At 40.8% G+C, this 19,205-nt stretch overlaps 1 protein-coding gene across 1 annotated transcript in view; it reads right to left on the bottom strand.

Annotated features, from left to right (window-relative positions):
- NRK (Nik related kinase) overlaps positions 1 to 19,205 on the bottom strand; it is a 335,992-nt gene that overhangs the window by 255,822 nt on the left and 60,965 nt on the right. Inside the window, exon 3 of the mRNA XM_089684925.1 lies at positions 7,238 to 7,294. Coding sequence (XP_089541051.1) covers positions 7,238 to 7,294 — 57 coding nt within the window. The remainder of the gene's footprint in view (positions 1 to 7,237; positions 7,295 to 19,205) is intronic.

Below are 19,205 nucleotides of genomic sequence, written 5' to 3'. Positions count from 1 at the left end.
TCCACCAGAAGGATACTTGAGAAAGAAAACTAGGTCTCTGACTGCAACTACATTTCCAGTGCTTTTGTTATGGAAATAACTGGCAATTGCCTACTTTCAATGTAATTGCACTGAACCTGGCCAAAACTCAAGCTTTCATTTTATTTGGATAAGTCTGCAGTATGACCATAGCTAATATAATATACCAGTAAGTAGAAATACTGAGAGGGTATCAGAATTTGTATTCCATGTAAGAGAGTTGGATAGTTGCTTTTTAATTCTGTGCTTGACTGGTAAATTTCCTTAATGGCTTACCCATAAAACAATAAGCATCTTCCATAGGGTTTTATCAGCACAATTGAAGATTCTCATCAATTCTTTAATCTGGGTACATCAACAGGGTGCTAGGTAACAGGTTAGAACAAAGCAAGGAAATATTTCTCCATGCCTACGGTTTCCTGGTGACTGGTTTCAAAATCTACAGCACACCCCAGATGGACACACTTAATTGTTTCATTTTGTAAGGTCCAGTAACTACTACAGCTGCTTTTAAGCTTCAATAAAAAGCTGATTTTGTTAATGTGCCTCAGATGAACATCTGAACAAACAACATCTTCTTATGTTTGCAAACTGTGTGCCATTTCAGTTTTTATTGTTCGCTGACCTTACACCAGTTTGAGTAAGCATCTAGCTAATTATCTCTCATGCAGTCTATTGAGGATACAGTTTGAATATTAACAGAGAGACTTTTACACGCCCCAATGTAATTTATGGTGCAAAACAGCTGAGATGGACTTCCACTGCAAATAGGCAAAAGTCAAAAGTATAAATCCGTAGTGAATTTTATGTAATTCATTTCCTGGTGATCTCATTGAACATAAATACAGCTGGATAACAGGACTTCCAACCAAACTTACTTGTTCTTTGGTTGTAGAATGTCCCCATGAGTCATTAGGGTGTTCCCTATCAGAGTAATGAATAAGCATATTGGAGTACGGTAACCACTATGAACAAGGGATTGTTTTTGTGATATGTTTTTACATTGCCTTTGTACTTATTGTGACCCAATTGAAAATCCTGTTTTTGACTGCTGACAGCACAATTCTACCCTTTCCTGAGCAGCTCTATGAATACTGAATTTTGGCAAAATTAAAGATATGAGAGCTGATTTACCATTTTTAATTGTTGTAGGATGAATACAAATCTGACCCCTGCTTCTAATATATTCAATAGGTAACTCCTTTTCTGAGACTCAGGGGTCTATTTACATAGAATACACTGTGATTTTCACCAAGTCATCTTTGGTGAAGAATCAATGACTGCCATTTAAAACACGTGGACCTGGAAGTTCTCCACCAGAGAATGTTTGGTTTAAGTCACATTTTTGCTTTATAAATAGAGCCTTTAAAGTGTTTGTCTAGGTATTAACCAAATTTACCTCTAAACCTCCTCTCTTACTTTAGAGTATATCAAGCATTCTTTTTATTCTTTTTTTATCGTGTTCTCATTATGCAAAAGTTTCTCATTACTTCCTGGGACATCCTCACCAAGGCTTTTAAAATTCTTGCAGGGGCAGTTGCTGCAAAAGCCAGTTCCTATTAATGTAAACCTTACTACCAGAACCACATCTCCCAATAGGCCTTTTTCTACACACCATGTTTGGCAACGCTTTTCGAAGTCACAGCAAGAATAATGTTTTGCTAGATAATAATAAATTTATGCACATGGAGTTGTAGCAGAAAGGGAAGAGAGGAAGAGTTATCTAGTCCAGATGTCAAGGCTAGCAATGTTGGTTTGGGGCTTCACTGCAGCAAAGGCACTGTGTTGTCGACAGGCTCCACTTCAAGGCCTGTAACTCCTGCTGTTAGGGAGCCAGAGAATACAGCCCTGGCTACTGGCCTGAAGCTGCCACAGCTTCACTCCAGAAACACAGACTGCTATTATACCACTGGGTTCACAATTTACCAGTTCATCAAAGAAGCTGCCTGGAATCATCACTGCACCAAAGTGGGGGCTGCTGAGCAGGTCATTGACCCATTATTGGCTTGTTGTTGACTTTTTGCATAGCCATTGGTAAGATTTATCACCCTTTGTCTTGTACTATTACTTTGCACTTGTCCACTTTTGAGCACCACTAGTACTGTTTGCCCAGAATCTATACCACAGAATCTTAGCCTTTTACTTGGCCCCTCCCACTTCAATGTCTTACGAATTCATTGATTCTTAAGACTTGCTCACTGAGTGCAGGAATACCCAGGACTACCAAGCACTCCAATGTCTTCAATTGCCATTGAGGGAAGTTCCCAATATGTTGCAAATCCTCTTTTACAAGGCCCTAGGCTTAGCTCCCTCATTCAAAGAACCCATTAGCCTCTAGTTGTGTTGGTATCTGTCTTTGTTGTCTTTTTTTGCAGTGAGGAGAACTACAGTTTATGCTGGTCTGGTTTGAGTTCACTGTGATACTTTTGAAACTTTTATATGAATCCTCAGTGTATTGTTTATGTTGCTAAATTTTTCACTGTCATACTCTGCTTTATCTGATAATGACTTGACAATATGCTTTGCTATTGGCTACAAGGTCCCAAATCTATTTTCAGAGTGACCCTAAGGTATTAAAATTACTAACCTACCCCTGCTAATGTGTATACTTTTAGTGTCAGTGAGGCATTTACCAAAGTTAAGGTAAGAACAGAGGACCTGTCATAGCCAGTGGCTCCTGCAGGTGTATATATACATATTTAGCCCCCAAATAATTTTATACATGTTGCTTATGATGGGGTGCATTGGGTAACTTCAGAGTGACTACAGAGATGGACTGTTGCAGGAGCATTTTTACACTCCATAAAGCCCTTTAAATACTATGCTTGACACGAAATAGCAAGCCATTAGCAATAACTTGAATCCCATTAAAACCACATCTGTGTTTTGATAAGGTGGACACAATGGAAATGGTACAGTGATGCAGATTTTGTAGACCCCTCTCTCAAGGGTGTAACTTTAGCCATAGCAGATTATATAACCATTTTGAGACCCATAAGCACAGGAGGGCCACAGTTGTCTGACTACACAGTGATCTAATCTGTCACGTACCTGACCGGAGGCTGCAATAGAGAGAGGGCTCCCCTTACGGCTAAGTGCAGTGCGCCCCTGGAGGTGGAAACAGGAGGTGCAGTGCCCAAAGAAGCACGGGTTGCCAGTGGTGTTGCTGCTTGGAAATGCCTGATGAGATGGAACCCGTAGGTGCTCCAGTTGCAGGAGGAGTTTCTCCAGAGAACACGTGGATCCCGGAGGATAAGTAGAGTACTCAGTATGCAGAACCAGGATCAATATAGAACAGCAGACAAGAGCAACGTCAGGATCAAGCCAAGGTCATACACAGAGTAGCAGCAGACAGGAACAAGGTCAGGATCAAGCCAGGGTCATACACAGAGTAGCAGCAGACAGGAGCAAGGTCAGGAGCAAGCCGAGATCATACACAGAGCAACAGACAGGAACAAGGTCAGGATCAAGCCGGGTCTGTAACAGGTAATCAGCAGGAAACTCCGGAACAGGAGGGGCTGACGATCATCCAGCAATAACTGAGCAGAGCTGCAGTCCTTATAAAGGCCACTGAGTGTCAGCAATTAGTGCACCCTCCGTGTACTGGTGCGTTTTTGTGCACAGGAATGCATGTTTACGCGTCACTCGCCTATGCGCATGCACACTTCTTCTGGCCATATTGCGCATTGGCACATTTGCCCGGGCTTCCTTGTCTTTTCCTCTGACATAATCAGGTGGTCATTGACAAGTAAATTTTTTATATTAAATTATTATATAGCATATATAAGTTGAGACCATCCATTAGATTGCTATCAAAGCAATTTCTCTTCTGCGTCATTAGACAAAAAATTAATTTTGAAAAGATTTTAGACACCGGCTCCCTACATAGCTTTTCTATAGAGCCCCATCATACTTAAAGTGGTTGTAAAGGCAGAAGGTTTTTTACCTTCATGCATTCTATGCATGAAGGTAAAAAACCTTCTCTGTGCCGCTCCCCCCCTAATACTCACCTGAGCTCCCTCTCGATCCAGCGACGTACATAAGCACCACGCCTGTCCCAGGACTCCCTCTCCTCATTGGCTGAGACACCAGCAGGAGCTATAGGCAATGAGAAGAGTAAGGGGGGCTGAGCAGTGGCTCTGTCTCTTATGGGTGCATAGACCCAGGCTCGAGAGCAAGCACACACCAAGTCCCCCATAGTAAGCAACTTGCTATGGGGCACTGGTCAAGGGGGAGGAGCCAGGAGCACTGGCAGAGACCTGAGATGAAGATGATTCGGGCTGCTCTGAGCAAAACCACTCCACAGAGCAGGTAAGTATAACATGTTTGTTTTAATACCTCTTTAAGACACTGATCCCTGCTCTATTTTCAAGATTTAGGAGATTGCAAAGAACTTTGTCTCATGCTGTGCCCACCAGGTGCCTTCTAAATCGAGTGCTCTGTTTGCTTCATGACATGAATAACTCTAAGCAAGATTCTAATTTTCATCTGTGCTGGAAAACCCCATAAGTGTTACTACTCAACTTCCCCAAAACATAAATGATATTTTGCCAGGGGCTTTGCAGCTGCTGTTTGTGTTTTTTTTTTATTTGTAAAGTTTTATATTTTATATATATAAACTCTTTTTACTAGAACATTTCTTAACTATTACATAGAAGGTAATAGGCTGGATATTTCCAGCACAACAAAGAGAATGACAAAGAGAATGACTGTTGTACACAGGAAAAGGATATGGCAGGTTGAGGCAGGCACAGCAGAGTGTTGCAGGAAGTTATCTGTCTCCTATCTTTGGAAACAGATCATCTTAAAATTATGTGCAAAATACATATTTTCTATGATATGCTGAATAAATCTTTCCTAAAATGGGAAAAACATATATCATAATATGCCCTAACACTGGTCTCTATAATAGTAGGCACAGATTTGGACACTCTTCGCAAGATAATTTGACATGCTGTGTCTCTTCTACATTGGCTGTATCAATGTCTCCAGTAACATCTGGCTGAAATCATCAGTACTGTCACCACCGTTCTCTGCCGATATAAAGTGATTTAAACCTTGTAAACTAGCACATTGCTCAAGGGCAAGAAATAATCCATTCTGAACATAGGATGTTCACTTGATTTTTACTCTTGTACTGAGATATGTATGAATAGACTATAAACATTTTTTTTTTCTTTTTTTTACACTTCCTTTTTTTCGTTCTTAGGCATTCTCTGGACAGTTGGTAGAAAAACACTACATGATATATGCCTAGTGCATTGCAATACATAGAAATAGCAAGGTTGTTGAATATCAATTTATGCAGCTCCTTAGAGATCTGTATATATGTTTACTGTAATTGGAACACCCGTGGAGCAGTTAAAGGAGATTTGGGGGCCATAGCAGTAAGTGCTTAAGTAACAGCCTAAAGTCTGTCAAAACATGGGTGTCAATTTTGCCAGTAAAAGTCCCAACTTTCAAGGCTCTTGCTGAGATTGAGATAAGCCTAGCTGAAAACATTAATATTTTTATCATTGGCAGTTGATTATTGCTGCCATTGCTGACTTCCTTAATATCTAGTTGCCTGGCTGTCATACAGATGCTCTTAAGAGCCACTGTCACAGTGATGGTGTCTTTTCATAGGAAGTCCCTGAACCCACAGATACTCGCCTTGCTAGCTCTGTTCTTTCCTCAGAATCCGAGGAAGTGTCCCTGAAACATGTTATCATGATGACCGGCTTCTCTCCTTTGGAACCATAGGAGAGCACTCAAACCATGTCAAACCAGTTTGCCCTCACCAGCTCGTTTTCAGGTGGTCTCTAGCCAAGTGTATGATATAACATCCGGATCTGGGACACATGACTGGCAGACGCGCCATCTTAGTAATCCCAGCGGCTTCCATCCACACACCCTTCCCACTGTCTTGAGGCTCCTGGACTGAGTGACCTACTGTTGGGTCCAGGATCATGTGTCATCTTCCAGCTTCTGGGAATATGTGTTTATCCTCTCCACTGGCTTGGTGATGTATCAATCTGGGGACTCCTATATGTCATGCTTTTATCCAAACATTAAAGTGAATTTTGATTTGATCTGTATCTGGACTTGTAACTCTATTGACTTCCACAAGGTTGGGAGCACTCCTTTATTTGTTGTTTTGTGCTCATGTCTCATTGCTGGTCAGATGAGTTGTTGGAGCTGCCCATACTGTGGCTATCTACATATCTCCTGGAACCTCATTGCGCTTGGTATTTGCATCTTTCAAACTCATATAAATCTTCCTGCTAGACCCACTGTCGAACATCAGAGGAAGCGAAGCCACTTTGCATAGACACTGTCACTTCGACCTGAATGGATCAGCATACAGATGAGAAATTCTGCTTTTACACTGACTTACCTTTGTTGCAATCTTGTTTCTGGTCTGTGATTCAGAAGTGCTACTGTGGGACAAAGTCCAGCATCTAGCATTTTCATAAAGAATCCTGCAATGCCAGATTCTATATTTGTTTGCTTTCTGGCTCCTCTGAGAACACATTTTGAGGGATTTTGATTCCTTTTATCCTTCTCCCCATAACCGTCTGAGATATGCTTTCTCATTGGGTACCAAGACTTGCATAGAAGCCAAGGATTCCATATATTGCGCTGATGACCAAAAAGCCTGATGCTCTAATGCAGTTTGGAATAAAAGACTCCATTATTTTAAGCTGCATCTGTACTATATAAAAAGTGGTTCTGGGTGCATAGTTGGCTATTAGTGGGTTAAACCATGCAATTAATTTCTTTTTGCCCAAGTGACCAACTATACACCAAGAGCCCATGTTTATATTCCTCATCTTGAGATAGTAGGTGGAACCATGAAAATCATTATCCTGTCCCGAAAAGCGGAATAATCCCCTTATAACAAAAAGTATTCATATGTCTCATTCCATCACATATCCCAGATATAAGACAGCTTTACTGTGCTATGAACAGCTCCTCTGAGAAATATGGATTAGGGCAGGTCCTGCAACACGAATAGGTATAACGTCAATGTAATAAAAACCTGTTTACTGGATAACTGTCTGGTTACACAAGTCATTGTTCTATACCCAAGTCATTGTTCTATACCCATGTTTTTATTTTATATCTACATTTTCATTTTCTATGCGGTACATTATAGAATTCGGAAATAAATTAAAAAACAAATCATTATTTGGAAAATGACACTTTCATATCATAAACTGGAAAATGGATCTCTTACCTCTGTGACATTCATCACTTTAATTGCTGCAAGCTGCCCTGTTTTAACATGCCGGCCCTGTGCAAATGATAAAACAAACCTTGATTAGAACCTTTTTTTGTTTATAACAAATGTTTAAAAGAATAGCAGAAGTAATTAATAGAGTTTGTCCGCAGCCATTCCAAATCTTTAATGCCAGTTCTCAGATCTCAGACACGGAACAAACAAGCTGCAAATTTTGAAACTGAATGGACTTTGATCAATTTAAAAGTAATTTAAACAATTGGATTATACGTTTCCATCTGTGATTATGGGTGAAAAATGGTGAAATAAAGCAATTTATTTAATAGTTAACATATTTTAAACCGGAAAAGGACAGGCTAGATCCTCTGTTAATTTGTGTGTTAAATAGTTATTTAATTCATTTAACTTTTTCCTTTAATGCCAAAGTGTTGCTTCTCATATATCTCCTGCATTTATTGATTGAGGTCTTGCCATAAAAGGGATTTTTGGAGCTATATTAAATCCTAATCGTGACACAGAAATTAAGATCCAATTAATTTTCAGTAGTGAGTGCAGGCACCTGAGAGTACATCCTCAGTGTCTCCCACTAATGAATGCTCTTCTCTGTGACATAACAGTTTGGTTTTTTTTGGCCATTACATGCATCAGTTGATGTAAGTTATGGTTAGTACCTGTTTTTCTATCTGCTAAATTGAAAGCCGCTGTTTGGAACTTTTCCATTCACCTGCTAGCCTTTATCACATAAGTGGCAATAGGAGAAATGGTTTTATTCCAATTTAAAACTTTAGTATAAATTTAAGTAGAACTCTACTTTTTCGTTGGTAAAGAGCAAAGTGTTTTTTTATTTTTTTCTTACATTGCTCCATAATTTCTGTCCTGGCGACGTCAATGGTATTGTTGTGAGTTGAATGTATAATGATATATATATATATATATATATATATATATATATATATATATATATAATGTATAATGATATATACATAATATGTATATAAAACCACTTCCCCACTGGTGTCACTAAACCAAGCTAAGACCACACTCTGTTAATGTAAGTCCTGATCTTGTACAAAAGTTCTGCATTCATCTCAGACCCTGTCCATTAGCCATGCTCCTTTGATGCATGTCATCTGGATTGGCCTTAATTTTAGAGGTCGCTTCCTAACAGGGACATTAGAATATTATTACATGAAATTCAGGTTTGTGCTGAAAGTTAAAGTTGATTTAAAAATTGAATGGCATTTAATCTGCTGAATTACTGTTTATTTTTAACAATTACCATTTTTGCAACCAATTGCCACATTTTTTAACCAATAACCAAAGTACATTTACTGCTTGAGGATGGCATAAGCAGGCTGCATCACATACATGTACATCATCCAGCTAAGGGCCATGCAGCATGCTACTCCCATGACCGCCATGTCCACCAAATTGCAGCTGCCGTTCCCGGCCACTTTGAGCAGCCAGGGGATCATTTGATCGCTACGCGATTACCTGATCACAATGTCAACAAAGCTGATGTGAATGAATTTCATTTAAAACAGCTGTGATTCCTATAGTGATGCTGTGGCCTACAGCTATCGCATGGTACCTGGGACAATCACAGCTCTTGTACCATGTGATAGCTGTGGGTCGATACACAGCACAGAATAGTAATCACAGGTGTTATGAATGTAACCCATTCATGACAGTTCAAAACATTGCTGTTACAGTGATCATGACTTTAACAGCAATCAAAGTGTTAAAAAAAAAATCCCTGATCACCTCCGTAGAGAAGTATAGTGTCACTATGATAACTCTGAAGTATTCTGATGAAAGTATGTAAACAGAAAAAAGGGAAAGCACTTATGACTTACTGTTAGCACTGTGGTCATTAAACTGAGGTTAGCGCCCAATCTATGTGGTGGTGGTTGAAGCACTATTGGTGATTTTATATGAAGATTTCGAAGATTTTTCACACCTTGTGGAGTTTTGGGACATTTGTTTTAACACTCGGAAAAAGGACACTTTGTTTTATATGATCGCTTTATGTGATTGAGCTGCACTATTATGTTTATAGAAAGTAGAAAATACTTTTTTTTTTTTTTTTTCAAATTTTCAGTCTTTTTTCATTTATATAGCAAAAAATAAAAAAGCCAGTGGTGATACCTTTTTAAAAGAAAGCTCTATTTGTGTGAAAAAAAAATTCATACAAATTTAATTTGGATACAATGTTGCATGATTGCGCAATTGCCAGTAAAGTAGCACAGTGTGGAACAGCAAAAATGGACTGGTCATGAAAGGAGTAAAACCTTCTGGAGGCCGAGTGGTTAAATAAAATACTTTTTTTGTTGTTTTATAGAAATTGCTTAAATAGTACAAAGATCAATTAAAGATTGCATTCCATAATAGTGTAAAGATAACTTATAATTCAATCTTACCACCCATCATTTAACAAATTGTTTTTTGATCCGGTAAACAATATTCTTTTTTCCCTTGAGACGGGCAGTTAGTGTACTTAATTAGAGCTAATTGGATATTACTTTAATGTTCATAATTTGCTCTTTGCACCATACTTTTTAAATAAAGGTCTTTTTTATGTTCATTTTATATGTATGCAAACACTAGCTGCTTAAATTTCCCAAGTGCTTCCTTGACGATGGTATCAATCCTTTGAACAACATACTTTTTTACATTTCAGAGAAGCAAATAATAAGAATGACGCCTCTGGTAAACACTGTAAAATGTATTATGATAAAAAATAACTCTTTAAGGGAGAACAAAGTGGGACAAAATCTCTCAGGCAGGAAAAGGCGGAATACAAATATGTTTTGATACTAGCAAAAGAAAAGGAAATAGTGAAAATATCCTGAACTATCAAACATTTTAGGTCTGTCGCACATTGTGTAGATCTCCTCTCATGGGAAGCCAGATGTTGTCTCTTTATGTGCCGAGATTATTTTTTATCTGTCGGAGCTACAAAGTATGCAGCAATTGTACCTTGATAGTCATTATGTCACTGCAGCATAAATCATATTGAATACTTGACTTCCCCAGAAGTGATTTTATTATAACGTACTCTCAACAGATCACATGTCATGTGCCCCATTTAATACGTGCTTGACGAGTGCAGTACTGTAACTATGGTTCAGTAGGAAAGGTCCGGATATAATTGGTTGCTGTACATCCTACAAGTGCGGAAACCAGTGCTAGAATATAAAAATACATTTTGGAAACTCTTTCCTGTGTCTGCTGGTTCACACTCAAATAGAGGAAAAATGCATTTCCAAGTGTTACTTCAGATGAGCCTACTTACAGTTTCATCTACATGGAGAGGCTTTCAAAGTCTTGTTGAACTTTATGAATATATTGACACAACTGGCTAAGCATTAGACATTCTTATTCTTTGTGCAGCAGCCAACCAGCCGCATGAATGGTCAACTTTACTTCAGGTTCTTTGTCACAATCTGTGTGATGGCATAAGCAAGGAAAATGTATTGTAAAGTTACAATTTTCTTCTTGAACATGTTGTGAATATTGTCTACATTATCTGAATTATTATTATTACACAGGATTTATATGGTGCCAACAGTTTGCTCAGCGCTTTACAATATAACGGGAGACAATACAGCAACAGTACAGTTCAATACAAGAGGGATAGGAGGGCCCTGCTCCTCGGAGCTTACAATCTAGGAGGGAGGGGCTAGTGGTACAAAAGGTAGTAACTGTGGGGGATGGACTGGTTGGAAGAGTAGAAGATTCCATTATTAGCTGAAGGCAGGATAGGCTTTCCTGAAGAGATAGGTTTTCAGAGATCGCCTAAAAGTGAGCAGAGTAGGCGATAGTCCGATAAATTGGGGTAGAGCATACCAGAGGGTGGGGGAAGCTCTGGAGAAGTCTTGGAGATGAGTAAGGGAGGAGGAGACAAGGGAGCTAGAGAGCAGGAGGTCGTGGGAGGAGCGGAGAGGATGGTTTGGGTGATATTTGGAGACAAGATTGCTGATGTAATTTGGGGCAGAGTTATAAATGGCTTTATACGTTATTGTTAATGTTTTGAATTTTATCCATTGGGCAATGGGAAGCCAGTGGAGGGATTGGCAGAGAGGGGTGGCAGATACAGAACGCTTAGTAAGGTGGATAAGTCTGGCAGCAGCATTCATGATAGGCTGAAGAGGGAATAGCCTGCGATGAGGTAGGCCAATGAGGAGGGAGTTACAATAGTCAAGGCGAGATATAACAAGGAAGTGAAAAAGTTGCTTAGTGGCTTCCGAGGTTAGGAACGGCCGTATCTTGGAGATGTTGCGATGACGTCTACAAGATTTGGACAGCGATTGGATTTGGGACTGAAAGGACAGATGGGAGTCTAGATTACACCTAGTACCCTGGCATGAGGGGAGGGACTGATGATTGTGTTATTGATCTTGATGGAGAAGTCAGGGGAGGGGGCACGGGCTGGGGGGAATACTAAGAGCTCAGTTTTGGAAAGATTGAGTTTGAAGAAGTGGAGTGACATCCATGCCGATATGTTACTTTGTAGGTTAGTAATGTGAGAGGAGACTGAAGGGGTGAGGTGAGGGGTAGAAAGATAGATTTGTGTATCATCAGCATAGAGATTGTACTTAAAGCCATGGGAGTTTATCAAGTGACCAAGGGAGGAGGTGTAGATGGAGAAAAGATGGGGTCCAAGAACAGAACCTTGAGGGACCCCTACAGAGGAGGCAGCATTATAGGTAATGCTGAAGGAGTGCTGCGATAGGTAGGAGGAGAACCAGGAGAGCGCAGAGTCTCGGACACCAAGAGAGTGGAGTTTTTTGAGGAGGAGGGAATGGTCAACCGTATCAAAAGCCACAGAGAGGTCAAGTAGTAAGAGTACGGAGTAGTGGCCATTGATTTTAGCTGTTAGTAGATCATTAGTGAGTTTTAGTAGGGCAATTTCAGTGGAGTGAGCGAAAGCCAGACTGTAAAGGGTCAAAAAGGTTGTTGTCAGTGAGGTAGGATCTCAGGCAATTGTAGACTAAGCGTTCTAGGAGTTTAGAGGTAAATGGCAGCAGGGGGATGGGTCTTAAGCTGTTCAGGTTGGTGGGGTCCAGGGAGGGCTTTTTAAGTATGGGAGTGATGTGTGCATGCTTTAGAGGGGAGGGGAAGGCAGAGAGGGAGAGATTGAAGATGTGAGTGAGGGAGCATAGGATGGAAGAAGAGGGTGACCGTAGTAGTTGTGAGGGGACAGGATCCAGGGGGGAGGTAGTGAGATGGGCTTCTGAGAAAACCTTAGTGACCTCTTCAGTAGTAGCAAGATCAAAAGAGGAACATGTTGAGGGAGGTTTAGTATAAGGTATGCTAAGTGGGATGGATGTCTGCCATCGTAGGGGCATTGCCACTGCACAATGCGTCAATCTTGTTTTTGAAATGATTTGCAATCTCATGAGCAGTGAGTGAGATACTGGGTGGAGGTGGAGAAAGTAGAGAGTTAAAAGTAGATAAGAGATGATGAGGACTGGATGACAAGGTATTAATAAGAGTGACAAAGTAGGCTTGTTTGGCAGCATAGAGGGAGGAAGTGTATGTTAAGAAAGCAAATTTATATAGATTGAATGCTTGTTGAGATTTGGCTTTATGCCACAATCGCTCCAGCACATGGCTATGTCATTTAAGATTTCTGGTGTCGTCAGTCTGCCAAGGTTGTAACGGTCGGGGCCTGATGCTTCGTGTTGTTAGAGGAGCAAGTGAGTCTAATGTGGATGAAAGCGAACTGTTGTAGACAGCAGTGGCCAGGTCGGGGCAGGACAGGGGAGAGATTTTATCATAGAGTTGGTCAGTTGCAGAGTGGAAAGGAGCAGTTTTCAAGTTGTGAAGGTTTCTGCAGGTAATTGTTTGCTGCTTGGAGGGATAGGTGTTTGAAGATGAGGACACTGTGAAGGTGATAAGATTGTGATCAGAGAGAGGAAAGAGGGTGTTTGTGAAGTTGTAGGGAGTGCAAAGATGGGGGAAAACCAAGGTCTAATGTATTCCCATCAGAGTGAGTGGAGGACTGTGTACATTGTGCTATTGCAAAAGATGAGGTTAAGTTGAATAGTTTGGATGTAGCCGGGTTGTTGACATTAATAGGGATGTTAAAATCTCCGAGAATGATAATGGGTAGTTCAGAGGAGAGAAAGTAGGGTAGCCAGGCAGAGAAATCATCAAGAAAGCGGGACACCGGTCCAGGAGGCTGATAGATCACTGCAATCCTCAGAGAAATGGGAGAAAACAGCCGGATGCAGTGAGTCTCGAAAGAAGAGAAGGATAGAGAGGGAGGGTTAGGGAGGACTTTAAAAGTGCTCAGTGGGGATAGAAGCAAACCAACTCCACCACCTTTCTGACCACTGGGTCTGGGTGAGTGGGTCCAGAGAAGGCCTCCATAGGAAAGTGCTGCGGGAGAAGAAGAATCTGCAGCTTGAAGCCAGGTTTCTGTAATTGCTAGTAGGTTAAGGGAGCGGGAGACAAAAAGGTCATGGACAGAGGTGAGCTTTTTACAGACAGAGCGGGCATTCCAGAGTGCACATGAAAAAGGGAGGGTGGTTTTTCGGAACACGGGGACCGATATTAAATTGAGGGGATTGCGGCTATTCCCGGAAGAAAGAGGATGCCTGGTGTGGGGGTGAAATAGTGGAGGACCAGGGTTTGGGGAGATATCCCCAGAGGTTAGGAGAAGAAGAAGGGTGAGGAAAGTAACATGGGAGCGGGATGTACACGAGTGCACATGTCTTCCAGTCTTTGTGTTTGGGTCAGCAGGTCAGTGAAGTATCAGCAGGAGGTGATGACAGCAGTAGTAGGGAGATGGTAGCAGTGAGGGTGAAATGTTTCCCAGGGTGTTTGCTTACAGTCCGTTCAGCATGCAGTAGAGTTTCTTGTTGTTGTATCTTCCTGCTGCTTGAGTTATCCTGCTTTAGTTAGACTGCTGTGTTCAACTGCTCTTAGCAATCCTTCGAAAGCAGCACTCATGCAAAATCAGCACCCCATATGTGACCATGCCCCCGTCTGTGACCACCCCCATGAGCTGATCTAAATTTATAGGGAGATGGTCAAATGAGTACTCTTCCCCGTCCCAATTAGGAACTGATAAGGATCACATGAATAGGGGGGGATGTTTCTCAAACACAGACCACATTCATAAAAAGAGTGCAGCAAGAGGTGAGAACTACTCAACATAGACAAAAATATATATACACTATTTGTTCTGAAATTAACAGGAGTCCATGCGTTTTCAGTTTAGAATGGAGAAGAGCAGATAGCAGCAAATTACCCAGAGACAGCTGGAGTCTATGTTTAAGTTTAGAATGAATGACATAAAATTTCAGTGACTGAAGGGGTGACGTTAATAGGCATTTTCACATTTCACCCTAAATTTACTCTCTGAAAAGGAGATGGGGCTTTTGGCTAATGCAATGTTTTATGTGGTAAGCCAGTAAGTAAATGCCCCACTAAATGTATTTTTAAAATATTCATATGACCTTGAACACTACCATTTTGGCCTCCTGGGCTTCCTCTGCTTAGGGGTTGTGGGTTTTGTCACTATGTGAAGACCCACAGGAGTTACTTCAATAGAGAGGCTTTTAAAGGGTTAGTCCACATTAAGCTGATATTTATTTTATAGGTGCATAAAGATTGTATCAATCAGTGCTTACTCTTTCTTCTTTAATTTCCATTTTCTTCCTACTATGGCATGAGATGTGAGGGCATGAACAAGAAATCGCTTTAATAACCCCAAACCTTTAGTCATTGTAATTACATGCTCAACAAGTAAAGTTGCAGTTTTACAGCAGAGTTCCAGTTGAATTAAAAAAAATTAACTAAAACTTTTAAAATACAGACACTTACCTGTCCCTCGGTCCAGCGGTATCCTCACCACGACTGGTTTCACCAGCCGTCTTCTCTCCCTGGTGCCAGCATCTTCAGTTCTTCAGTGTGGGCACGTGGCTGTGACAGTTTTCGGCTTCACAGTCAGGTGTCCACTGAGTATGTGCAAGAAGCGCTGTGCTTTGTGAATGGTCCCGTACTCTTCTGGGGCTTGTCATGTGTCCCAGAAGACTGGGGAGGGAGGACAACTTCTGCTTCCAATCGCCTCAGGCGATCACACCAGTCGTGGGAGTGGATACCTGTCAAATTCGGGTACCTGCTCCCCAAAGATGGCAATCCTTAACAGAGAGTGGGGGACAAAGCCTTCAAGCGGAACCTCCCCCTTTGGGTGGAGTTCCGCTTTAAGCAGTTTACATTCTACCCAAATATACTCATTCCAAAAGGAAATAGGACCTGTGGCTAATGCAATGTTTTATTTGTTAAGCCTAAAGGTAAAAGCCCCACTTGCTGAATTTTTTAAACATTCACATGGCCTTTGTTGAACCAGAAAACCTGGAACAGTACCTTTTTTGACCTTTTGGGCTGCTTCTGCTTAGGGCTTGTGTTTTGGACACTACGCAAAGGCCTACAGGAGCTACTTCACTAGACTACAAAGGAGAGGCTTTTAAAGGATTAGCCCACATTAAAGTTCACCTTTTTAAGAAAAAAATAATAAATGCACATATTTTTGTAGAGAAAATTGAATTTTTTTTATTTTTTACAGCAGGATTCTTGAGAGCATTGCACCAGTGATCAGTGGATCAGATCAGGGGTAAAGTATAAGGATTCTACAGGCAAGCCCTGTAGCTTTCAGCCTGTACCAGGCACATATGGTCTGTCAGTTACAGAGCTGCAGGGCTCAAAATTCATTCAGAGCTACAAGCCATCAGACATGCTGGCTGGCAGTAGTTGTAGTCTATTCAATCACAGGAAACTTTTAAAGAATGGTGTTGCCATGTTGGTGAAGTTCCACACTGCTGCGTTGTTTTTAAATTGTAACAGTGGATGTGGAGAGAGGATTCCCCACCTGTTACCCTGAGGCAGGGATTGGGGGAAGAGTCTGCAGGAACTGGAGCATGTTACATGTTCCACCATAAATACAGGTGGAACACGTAACATGTTCCAAAAGGTGAACTTATCCTTTAAGCTGATGTTTAATTTATAGAGGCATCAAGATTGTATCATTCAATATATATTCTTATTTTTTTCCACTTTCTTCCTAATAAAATTGTATATAAACCCTTTCTATTCACATACCATCACCAGTATTGTTCCCTGGAATTTTGGTATGTTGGATGGAAACTATTTATTTTATATACAGTATTTGTTTAGGAAGAAAGTGGAAGTGAAAGAAGAGAGTAATCATTGGCTGAAAATTCTGTATGCTTTTATATTGTTGGATAAAGTTGAAGGTCTATCTTGATCAGTGAGGCGGCTGTGTCTAGCTAAAGTTGAGTTGTGATTACATTCCCCAGAAGGTATACTAAGGACTATAATTGTTTCTCTTTTTAACCTTTAGGTGCAGTCTGGTGGGCTTGGTCATCCTAAAACAGCTTAAATATTCTGAGGGCTCAGCCAGAGGACCTCAATTAAAATAGTTCCTGGACCTATCCTCCTACATTTATTTATGTCACTGTTCTTCCCTACATTTTTGTGTTCTCACTGCTCCATAATATGAAATAGCGTTAAAATTCTTTAGGGGTCTGAGACCCTCTGCATAACAGTCATGGTGCCTATGCAAGTGCAAAATTCTCACTACTGGGGCCCCCAAGAGATGTAAGAATTCATTAGTTTAAAGCCGAACTGCAGTCAAAGAAACAGATATTCAGTTTACTATTTTCACTATCTTATATTAGCTCTCTTATTACAGGAGTTGCCCAGTATGTCCAAATATGACACTGCCGTCCAATATGCACCAGTTTTTGAAAACACTGCCCAATGCACCCTGTAATCTAATAGACCTTGTCAGATACACCCCCCTCTCTTCTCTTCGTCAACACTACAAATACATGTGAAGAAACTTGTGCTGAGTAATGTAGCCACTTCTGATCTATAACAGTAGTAGTATACAGAGATCTACAATGCCTTTTAAAAATTATTCATACCCCTTGACATTTTCCACATTTTGTCTTGTTACAACCAAAAACGTAAATGTATTTTATTGGGATTTTATGTGATAGACCAACACAAAGTGTTGCATAGTCGTGAAGTGCAAGGAAAATGATAAATGGTTTTAAATTTTTTTTATAAATATCTGAAAAGTGTGGCGTGCATGTGTATTTAGCCCCCCTGAGTCAATACTTTGTAGAGCCGCCTTACGCTTCAATTACAGCTGCAAGTCTTTTTTGGTATGTCTCTACCGGCTTTGCACATATAGAGTACACTTTTTGCCCATTCTTCTTTGCAAAATCACTCAAGCTCTCTCAGATTGGATGGAGAGCATTTCTTGCAACAGATTCTCAATTGGATTTAAGTCTGGACTTTTGACTGGGCCATTCTAACACATGAATATGCTTTGGTCTAAACTATTCCATTGTTGCTATGGCTGTATGTTTAGGGTCAGTGTCCTGCTGGAAGGTGAGCCTCCGCCCCATTCTCAAGTCTTTTGCAGAGTCTAACAGGTTTTCTTCTAACATTGCCCTGTATTTGGCTCCATCCATCTTCCCATCAACTCTGACCAGCTTCCCTGTCCCTGCTGAAGAAAAGCAGCTGCCACCACCATTTGGAAACTCGGGCACTGCCCAAGGGTCCGGGGTCAGTAGGGGGCCCCATGAGATGCCCCTGGTACCTTTTTCATAGGCTTTTTTGAGTTTGGGCAAGGACACAGGGGCCCCATGATCCCCTATTGCCCGGGGGCCCCATGAGTTGTCAGTCCGCCCCTGGCCACCACCATGTTTCATGATGGGAATGGTGTGTTCAGGGTGATGTGCAGTGTTAGTTTTCCGTCACACATAGCGTTTTGCTTTTAGGTCAAAAAGTTAAATTTTGGTCTCATCTGACTAGAGCACTTTCTTTCACATGTTTGCTGTGTCCCTCACATGGCTTCTCACAAACTGCAAAATGGACTTCTTTTGGCTTTCTTTCAACAATGGCTTTCTTCATGTCACTCTTCTATAAAGGCCAGATTTGTGGAGTGCACAACTAATAGTTGTCCTGTGTACAGATTCTCCCACATGAGCTGTGGATCTCTTCAGCTCCTCTTGGCTACTTCTCTGATTAATGCTCTCCTTGCTCGGCCTATCAGTTTAGGTGGATAGCCATGTTTTGGTAGGTTTGCATTTGTACCATACTCTTTCCATTTTTGGATGATGGATTCAACAGTGCTCTATGAGATGTTTAAATCTTGGGATATATTTTTATAACCTAACCCTGCTTTAAACCTATCCACAACTTTATCCCTGACCTGTCTGGTGTGTTCCTTGGCCTTCATGATGATTTTTATTCACTAATATTCTCTAACAAACCTCCGAGGGCTTCACAGAACAGCTATATTTATGCTGAATGCACACTACACTTTTTTCAGATATGTGAAAGCCATTTATCATTTTCCTTCCACTTCACAACTATGTGCCTCTTTGTGTTGGTCTATCACATAACATCCCAATAAAACACATTTACTTTTTTGGCTGTAACAAGACAAAATGTGGAAAATTTCAAGGGGTATAAATATTTTTTCAAGGCACTGTATACTATTAGTATGCCAGAGGGTTAGGGCATGGGATACCCCAAAACAGATAAAATAAGATCTCAGACCATCTAGTAACAGTCGATATAGGTTGTGAGCCTTTTAAGTCAAAATCCGCAATCTGTAACAGTAGACCTGTAGGAACAACAGCTAATTACAAGTACCTTCTAGGGTCAGTAGTGAGCACTTTTTGGAATGTCCACTGGCAGTAGCTTTTGCCCAGCTCTCCAGGACACTGTTCAACAGAGAAGTCACTTTTCAAGACACTCCTTACATGAAGCCATCTTCTGACTCCACTCCTTTTTGATGTACCCTCCAGCAAAATGGCATGCATTCTCTAGGCCACAAATTCAGGTGAATCTTCTAGCAAAAAAAAAGATGCAAAGGATCCCTCACCAAGCATTCCTCTATATATTTTTACCATTC

Source organism: Staurois parvus, unplaced genomic scaffold (assembly GCF_062004578.1).
Source record: "Staurois parvus isolate SC_StPar_1 unplaced genomic scaffold, SC_StPar_1.0 ptg000361l, whole genome shotgun sequence".
NCBI classification, from domain to species: domain Eukaryota; kingdom Metazoa; phylum Chordata; class Amphibia; order Anura; family Ranidae; genus Staurois; species Staurois parvus.
This window is presented reverse-complemented; position numbering and strand designations above follow the sequence as displayed.